Here is a 10,248-nt window from a genome sequence, read left to right on the forward strand (position 1 = left end):
ATATATACACTTCAACCTAACTAAAGAAGCAAACATAAATTAAATATATGTATATATAATAAAATGATGGTTATATGTACATGCCCAAGCAGGTACTGCAATGCAGAAAGACAGTAAGAGAATCACAAAATAGATAAGCTTGGAAAGTAAAAACCAGCTGTATCACAAAATTCACAATGCGCGCGCAGTTACCAGCTAGTCTCTCATCTTGAAGAGGCTTATTATAAATTAATATACAACATGTATTGGTTGGAAGGCACACCTATAAAAGGCCAATTCACTCACCTACTGTACTAGTACACCATACATCGTACATGCACTAGCTAGTACTTATTCCTCCCTAGCTACCTGGCTAAAGTTTTTATAATTATACAAATCATGATGAAAAATGTGAAGCTATATACAACTGTTAAGTACCAGTAAGATGCACATACATTAATATTATATATATATATATATGTGTGTGTAAACACCTCTCTTTCAAAGCTAGTAGTATAAACATATTTATTCATTGAACGTACTACATACATTTTGCTACATGGAAATAGTACTATAGAACACTGTTTATTAAAGTTTAAAATTCTTGCCAGTACTACTTTACCTCTATAGCTAGCTCAGGTCTATATATTTAATTTTCTATTTAGTACTCAAACATACAACAATTCAAACAGAAACCTATTGAATATGATGACAAGATATAACGATGTTATAATTATATTTTATATTAAAATTGTATATACTTTTGCATCCAACTTTGAGCCACATACATGACAATTGACATAGATATTTCCCTAACACACCTAGCTATGTGTATGTGATGCTAAGTAGTGTACATATATATAAATATATATAATATATTGGAACTTGTTCGAGATTAGATGGATGTGTAGTGTCAACGCCAAAATATTATTTAAAATATGTAAATATATATTATATGGTCGATCTCATTTGTATGTGTTCTACATGCCTCATGTATATATAATATTCATGGACCATGGAAAAATAAAGGAGAACATAAAATCCAGTAATCAGGTGGATTATATGCATTTCAAAACCATGTACAGCGATCAAGCATATAGAAAATACAGTTTAACTATATAAATATATATTTCTAGTTAAAAATTCGTTTATCCCAAGTTAATTCAGTCTAATTATATATCACAGATCCAAGTCAGGGATTAACAACGTCCGTAATAGTACACATTAAAATATGAGAGGTCCCCTCATGCACGATCATACATATATATATAGCTAGTAATACGCTGATACTTTATCACAAAGGGTGTTGCTGTTGGTTGATAATATATATAAGTTTATATATAGATCATGTGGGACTTGAAATTATTAGTCCATGTCCCAAATAAAAATCCAAAAATTTAATTCCAAATTAGAAGAGATGGGAGACCTCTCTTTGAAATATATATTTATATATTAATTCATGCAGCAAAGCATCCAAGGTGGCATGAATATAATGGCTCAAGAGTAAGGTCCAGATCGTTCCTTCTAATTTCTTGTGTTCCATCCTCGTAACCTCCCCTGCACAATTTAAAATTAAAGCATTAATTTTGATGCACTTGCTTAAATCAGGAATGCACACTTAACACTTCTTCTTTTTTCCTTATTCACTTGCAGAGATCGATAGATTTATTAATTGTGAACAAACGTAGCATTTTCTCTTGAGTATAGAACTATCTATCTATATGTACATATCATTACATAGAAGGGGCTACAACTGGTAACTAATTAATATACTATTATTATATATGTGCTATGTGGTGCATGCATGGATGCAAAATATTCTACATGTTGACATATGATACAGGAAAATTCTACATAAAATTTAAACCACTAATAAATTTGTAAGAATGAGGTGTGTAGAATATGATACATCAGGTTCTATCTCAAATTTAATTGCTAATAAAATATATAGTATTCTTTACACATTATCAATTTAAGACTTTCTAACAATATTATTAATTTAAACATTATCTTTTGCATTTCCAAATTTCTTAAAATATTTGTAGAATATATATCTTAATAGCTATATTATAAGCACCAACATCTAAAAGAAAAGAAATAAAAGCTAGAATTGGAATTGTCTCAAGGACAACAAATGAAAAGGTGCATCAATACACACCTATCTTTTGAGAGTGCTGAAGCACCCTATATATACACACTAATTTGTATCTCCAATGATGTACTAAATAACTAGCTCCACATAAAAGCACATATATGTATATATATATCGCATGCATATGAACGGAAGTAACAGATGCATATACATACATATTGGCATGCCTATAAACGTACGGAAGTAAGAGATGACTGTTGTTTTTGGGGTATATATACACTACTACACAGTTAAAGCATATATAGAAATTTGAAATGAAATATATATATATATACTGAGTCCGAGGAATATTTGTAATGATTATATACCCAATGTTTAAGCAGGGAAGTGGTTGTTGAAGCAGGTATGATGATGTACTAGCAGGGCCATGGTTTTGCTGCTCCCACTGCATCTCCTGCTGCTGTTGTTGCTGCTCCACTGCCACCATTTTCCCCCTTTCCTTGATCTTTATTATTATATATTATTAATCATTTCCAAATCACAACAGGCATCTAGTTAATCACCCAATTTTTCTATCTAATTTTTAATTAAATGGTCACTTATATCTATATTTTATGTTAATTTATTACTTTATATGTCTAACAAATTAATGCCTTTCTTGTGTATGTGCGCGCAGTTTGATAAACTTAATATTTATATGTATGAGTAGTGCAGATGTGTCTGTAATATTCACTATATGTATATATATATATATGTACCTTCTTTTCCAGCAAGTTGTTCTCCTCCCGCGCTGCCTTCTCCTGCCACGTATGTATATATACATCAGAAACTAAAAACGACAAAACTCTGAAGTTCCAAATACGTATTCCAATGTAGCATATTTCAGATGTTCATCATTGTGCTGCGAAATATGTACTTTTATTGTTTCTTATATATGATGGAGCTGTAACAATCGTCTTCTACAATGATTTAGAGTCATTAAAAAATGAACTTTTTTATTTTTTTTTTCAAATTAAAATAAAAAATATAAAAAAAAACTCCCCCTAAATATATGAATATTCTTAACCATTGACTTGTTAAAAGAAGAAAAGTAGAATTGATATAATAAAGTAGACAGTGGCAATTTCCTTTACCCTCTTCTGAAGATCAGAGATTGTCTCGTTCATGAGTTGGTTCTGCAAAAAGGGGAGAAGATTAGTTTTAGTGTAAGTAATCTTATATAAGTGTATTATGATATGTTACGTGTGTCATAAATTTAGCTGAAAAAGATTGCCGGAATAATTATTAATAGTTACATCCTTGTATTTTTTGTACGATTATAATTTTTTCAAGAGTAATCACATTAAATAAAATCATTAACACAATGACAGTTTACATGAAAATTATTAAATAGTTAACCCGAACTACTTGATCTGATCATTCATTAATATAGTGCTATACATATACATATATATAGCAAACTCTATAATTGGTTAACATACTCTTCTTGCTCGAATTTGTTTAAGAGAAATATCAATTTGTTGCTCTAAACCCGTGAGATCCTTTAGAGTCAACGAGTCTAAATCTTCACCTAAGTAGTGCCTGCAAGGGTTTAAAGAACAACGTAATAATAAGGATATAAAATCCAAAAGAACATACGTACATTTAAGTATTTTAACATAAAATACTTGGAATAAACCACTATATGAAAGATTATGCAAGTTAAAAAGAAAAATACAAAAGTTCCCACCAAAAAAAAAAAAAACAAGTTTTAAAAATATACGTACCTACGGTTCCTCTGCAAAAGCTCGATTTTAGCCGTGAGTCTAGAGTACTCCACGGTCCAGTTTCCCTGCATAATCTATGACAGTACAAATCAATAAACCACAAACAGTTCTAATTTGATGTGGTCTGCTTAATTGCTCCTATTTGAAACCAACATAAAAGTATGGGGATTTATTTATAAATTTTATTTTATTTGTAGATTATTCATTAGAATTATGTTGCACAAATAAATATAAAGGGCTAAGAAAATTATTAGTTATGAATGAAGAGTATTGTTATTAGTCACATAATACTTATATTGAATTGCACTAATAACACTTTGTCACCTTTATGCTTTGAAATATTTAGAAAAAGAAATGTGTTGAAAAGAATTAAGGGTTATAAGAAACATTTGATATAATTATACATCTAGCTAGGTACTTAGCCAACGCCTAAAGAAAAAAAAAAAATAGCCAGCCATGAACATATAAAAAATTTTCTAGCTAGCTAGCTAGCTAATTAGCAGTACTGTGTATTGAAATTAAAAATTGAAATAATGCATAGAGCAAACAACAATATATAAATATATATAAATTATATGAGTGAATTAATTAAATTGAGGGAAAGGGAACCTGTAATTGTGTTTCAGAATCCATTGACACCAACTGTCTCTCTGCATAAGAGTATCTCTCATACCGTTCCAATATCTTCTCCATGCTGTAAGTAAATTTTTTTTGGCGTTATTAGAATTGTTTAAACAATGCAACATTATGAATTAATTGATTCCAAAGAATTTAATCATGTAAATGAAACATAAAATTATGTCTTTACGGCTATAAAATATTTATTAGCCTTTGATCAGTTCATGAAATTCAAACACTTATTTTAACGGATGAATTTTAGCTTAATAAATAATTAACATGGCGTCATATAAATTAGTTGTAACCACGTAATTAATCAAACCTGTATTATACTATTTGTAATGCCCACACACCTATAAGATTCCTTCAAGAAACTTATATGCAGTGACCAAAAGAAAATGGTGGAAAACTAAAATATAGTGACAATATTTTCTTTTTTTACAATAGTGACAAAGTTCATTAAGTCCTCATGATATTAAACAAGGAGCTTAATTCTAAGTTAATTGGGGGATATTGTTGTATGTACCCCTACCTGAGTAGTACTATTCATGACAAATACTACAAAGAATTTCACTTTTTTTTTTCCTATTAATTAACAAGGGCTATTTTATAATTATATTAACAGTTGCTATATATATATATATATATATATATGAAAAAATCAGGATCTACATATATGCAAAAAGTAGCTGAAAGAGTACATGATCTTTCTGAAAGTCGCTATAACAACTATGATTCTATCAAGGGGTCACAACATTATATATACTAACTATATAGACTTGTACACTACCATTTTTTCTTTAGAAATACAGTTTTATGATAAATGAAAGTACGTACTCCATAAAAGTTTTCCTTCCGCAAAAAAGAACAGAATTTAAGTACACCCATAAAACCAGCAAGAGTAACTTCTATACATACATACATATATGTATATAAGTTAGTATATAATATATAGTAGCAGCAAAAACTAAAAGGCATAACCTTATGATCCTAACCTGGATGCGCCTCTAATCAGACTAAACATTTAAATATATATATAACATATATATTTATATGTATCTCAGTGTCAATCAAAAGCATTTATATATTTGGAATTCATACTATAGATCTTGATTTTAGCAATCACTAAATTTTATAACATGACTACTATTAATGGCCACATAATCACAAAGACACAAATGGGTTTTGTATATGTATCCACAAACAAGAATGTGATTTCAAATCAAACAAGAAAAGATATGCCTTTTTATAGGGTACGGACGAGCTTCCTTAGTGAGCATGGTAGACAGACATGCCCCACCAATAACATAAAAAATGTTCAGTGATGATTAATTTGCATTAAGTTAAAACTTATAAGATAAAGCTAGCATGTCATATGATTAACATATATAGGACAAATGACCAAACAGAAACAGCTAGTTACTTAGCTCTTACCATCATTGCTTACTTACTCTTATATACCAAAATCTTCACTGCCCTTATACCAAAATCTTTCACTACAATATCAAATTTATACCTTAATCATATTTTTAAATTACCCTACAGGCATTCGTTGGAACCATACTAATTGTACATAATGGACACATGCATCATTATTACAACAACATGTCTAAAAGACACCAATTTACAAAAATATATATTGTCCTTTACATGGTTTACGTACCAATGTGTGATGAACATATGAATTTTTATATAAAAAATCTTTTAATTCAAAACATATATATATATGCATGAAGTCGTGAACTGTTAACATATAGGAGAAGAAATAGGAATGAAAAATTTCTAACAAAGTAAAAAAGGATCGAAAGTGGCACATATATATATATAAAAAGAAAAATCTAACAAATGCAGAGATTTTAAGATTATATATGTAAAAAAAAACTTATTAGTGAAGATATGGCAGTGTTAGTTCAAAGAACACAAAATAAGATAATTTTACAGGATAATTCATTTTAATGTCCTCATCACTAGTGAAGATAAGGCAGTGTTATACTTCAGTCTGTAGTTTCAATTTTTTTTTCTTCTTCCATGCTTATAAAAAGTTCGACTTCTAAACTGTGATTATTTTCATATAGATCTATATTAATTAATTAATTTCCAAAAAACACATAAAAGTAATAGTTTAATTTTTTTTAAAAAAAAAAAAGTAAAAAAACTCCATTAAAACTTCATGAGTAAACTCAGTAGACAAATGTAATAATTTTTTAAGAAAACTAAATAGAATTCTTAAATATTAATTAGTAACAATGTATAAATACAACTTTACACACCCAAAGTTTTTGCTAAATATATATCATATATGATTTTATTATAGCAAATCCTTTAATTAATAAAGTATAAAAAAATCTTTGAAATAATTAAAAAATTCGAAGAATTTTAAATATAAATGCATACAACATCATTTTTTTGACCTAATAATTAATAATTATTTGACTTTTTAGTAAAAAATCAGATATAATAATAAAAAAAAAAGTTGCTAATATTAGATTCAATGGTAAATATATATATTCGTTTTAAAAATCACAATTCTCTTGAGAAATATGTAAAAATTGAACTATAAATATATATATGATATTTAGCGACAATTAAGAGGTTTAAAATGGCATAAACCCTGTTATATTACTTATCTTTAGTTAAAAATTGAATTACTTAATATAAAATCATGATTGTTAAGAAAATGTCCAAGAGATATCCAAAGCTAGACTCTAATACTCGATCTCCTCCCTTTGATTAAGAGAAAGAGGCTGGATCGACGCGTGTAAGACTGTATAATCCTTAAAGTCAATTACGTACATACATTCACTGAAATTAATGAGCCATGAATAACAGGATTAATCATTTCTCTAAAACATCAAAAAGAATAATATTGGGGTTAATTACATCAATAATAAAACCAAATTAAATAGATTCATCATTAAAAATTAGGCGCAAGAGAATTTTAAAAGTAATCAGCAATTTCTTCTTTTTTTTTTTTCTTTTATCACCTTTCATCTTTTTTATTATTATTTTATTGTGTGTTTAATGTATAGTTTATTCTTTTTTTTTTTCTTGCAGCAGTTTTTAATGTGTAGTTAAAGAGTAATATACACAAGACTACTCCGTAGAACACGGAGAATGAGGGTATGACCTTTGTGAGTATCTCTGATCAGGGCTTTGATACAGATGAATTGATCAGAAAACTCACAAGTTTAGCTCAGTTCAAAGTACATCTGATTCAGAAAAATACTCTTTATATAGATTCAAGTCTTTGACTAGTGATGATCAAAGTACTACTACTGCTTCTACTATACAGTATACTACACTACTCTACATCTCATATATATATATATACACATATAACCCTAGTACTACTAAATCAAACATTTGTTATTACTGAAATTACTACCACAGATTACAAGACGGAGTAGTGGCAGAGAGGAGTGTTAGGTTAAAAGTACCACACTTTTATTATTATATCCACTATGATAAGTCCAATCCCCCATTCATCTACCCTTATTCATGAGTTTATTTTGTATATATTCATGTTCAATAAAAGTAAAACTACAAATAAATTAGCCTATATATCGATGTTAAAAATTTCATATATGAAATGCACAAATACAAGGAAGATGTTTTTTTTTTAAAAAAAAAAATATGGGTAAAAATTATAAGTAAAATAACCATATACGTATATATATTATATAGGAAAATAATAATATTAAAAGACCAGAAAGAGAAAGAAGCAGAAGAACATGGATTTTTTCTTAAAAAAAACAAGAAGAAGAAGAAGAAGATGGATTTTATTATATATGATGTATAGAGAGAGAATTTAATAATATTAATATTGAAAATATTGCAGTACCAAGAATCAGTGGAGTACTCAGAGAGCTTTCCTTTGTGGGAGAAGACAATAACAGCAACTTCAGCATCACATAAGACTGAGATCTCATGGGCTTTCTTCAATAAACCATTTCTTCTTTTGGAAAAAGTAACTTGCCTGTTGATCTTGTTCTCTATGCGCTTCAGCTCAACCCTACCCCTTCCCATTTTTCAGTTTCTCCTTTTTTTATATATATATATTTAATATTTCAAATTTTCTCTATTAATAATAACAATCCCAAACGGGCAAACTTCTGAGTGAAAATCCTAAAAAAAGAAATTCAATACCTGAAAACCAACTATGAGCAAAGAAGGAAAACAAAATAAAAAAGAAAGAAAGAAGGAAAAGAGAGATACAACTAATATGGTAATGTATTGCCTTCTTTCCCCCTTTGTTACCAAATGTGAAGTTGTCTATAAAACGTATATGGAGTAATAACTCAATGCGTATATAAGGAGAGAGAGAGAGAGAGAGAGAGAGAGAGAGAGAGAGAGAGAGAGAGAGAGAGAGGTTTAGGTGTGGTGGGGTGGGATGTGTGGTCGCAAAAGAGTGGTTTTTAGTAATACCAAGGTGGTAATTTCAGTGATGTGTGTCGAAGTCCCATTCGCTGGAGCACTGTACAATCATGTCTTTGCTTGAAACACACCAAGTTATGTAGGCTCATTTTCACTTTTTTTTTCATTTTTTTTTACTTCCTCACTTTTGATTTGATGCTATTGATTGACCAAAAATTGTAAAACAAAGCATTCATACTATCCGGACTTTAATAACAATTTTATTCGTTAATCTTTTAATCCCAAACCTAAAAATAAAATTTGAATTTATAAAATTTTGTTTTTAAAAAATAAAAATATATTTTGTAACTTTTATATTTTAATTTTAAAAACAGAAAATAAAATTGTGTTTTATAACTTATTTTTTTTTATTTTTTGATTTTATTTACGTTGGGTTCAAGTCAAGGTCTGAGAATAGAGTCGGGGTCGTGGTCTGTCCGGGATTAGGGTCGTGGTCAGAGTTTGAGTCCCAAGGTCCAGGTTGGGATCAGAATCTAAAATATTGATAAAAAAAATATTTAAAAAAATGTTTAAAGTAATTTTTTTATTTTCAAAATTTTAATTCTTAATTAAAAAATTGAAAAAGTAAAAACAGTTTTATATAACATGTTTTTGGAAAATATTTTTACTTTTCTAATTGAAAAAATGAATTTTTGTTTTTTTATTATTTTTATACTTCAAAACAGTTTTTTTTTTTTTTTTTTTTGCATTTTTTTTTTTTTGCATTTTTACGGAATTTCACACAGAAACTCCTATACTATAACAACTAACAGAGCAACCTAAATCGCAATCAAAATCCGTATAGCATCCCACATAGAAACTACAGGAGCAACCTAAATCGCAACCAAAATCCGTATAGCATCCCACATAGAAACTACCGAAGCAACCATAACCGTAAATTTTTTTAAAAAAAAAAAGTTAAAAAAATAGTATATAGGGTAATTCCCTTTTAAAAAAAAAATAGAAAACTGATTAAAAAAATATTGCCAAATGATCCTATATAAACTTAATCCCATTTCTTTTCTTTTCTTTTTTAAAGAAACTTAACCCCATTAATTTAAGTAATTGTGAAAAAAAATAATAATAAGAAAATGACTAAATATAATAAATTAGCTAATGAAAATTACAAATGTATATTTATTACGTATTATTTTTTAAAAAAATATATAATAATAAATTAAGTTATATAATTTTTTAGGGAAATTTTCATAAATATGGGAATTGAGGATATCGTTTATTTTTTTATGGCATAAATAAATAACACTATATTTTTTTTTTTTTTTTTTACATTTATATGGGTTTTTCTATGCCATAAATTGTAAAAAAAAAAGTGAATCTCATATTTTTAAAACAACAATAAGTTTTGTCGAAAAAGTCTTA

At 28.0% G+C, this 10,248-nt stretch overlaps 1 protein-coding gene across 2 annotated transcripts; it reads right to left on the minus strand.

Moving 5' to 3' along the window:
* Nucleotides 1-1,126: 1,126 nt before the first annotated feature.
* LOC115698549 (truncated transcription factor CAULIFLOWER A) lies at nucleotides 1,127-8,836 on the minus strand. 2 transcript variants are annotated; one of them, XM_030625630.2, is made up of 8 exons: nucleotides 8,297-8,836; nucleotides 4,447-4,531; nucleotides 3,838-3,911; nucleotides 3,553-3,652; nucleotides 3,205-3,246; nucleotides 2,830-2,871; nucleotides 2,440-2,576; nucleotides 1,127-1,536 (listed from the first exon to the last, which is right to left on the minus strand). In XM_030625630.2, exons 1-8 carry the CDS (start codon nucleotides 8,479-8,481, stop codon nucleotides 1,437-1,439), a joined length of 765 nt encoding a protein of 254 aa, XP_030481490.1. In that variant the 5' UTR covers nucleotides 8,482-8,836; the 3' UTR covers nucleotides 1,127-1,436. The 2 variants fall into 2 exon arrangements, with proteins under 2 accessions (XP_030481490.1, XP_030481491.1); XM_030625631.2 differs by having other exon boundaries at nucleotides 3,838-3,902; nucleotides 8,297-8,835.
* Nucleotides 8,837-10,248: the final 1,412 nt, after the last annotated feature.

Source organism: Cannabis sativa, chromosome 8 (genome assembly GCF_029168945.1).
Source record: "Cannabis sativa cultivar Pink pepper isolate KNU-18-1 chromosome 8, ASM2916894v1, whole genome shotgun sequence".
In the NCBI taxonomy this organism is placed as follows: Eukaryota; Viridiplantae; Streptophyta; class Magnoliopsida; order Rosales; family Cannabaceae; genus Cannabis; species Cannabis sativa.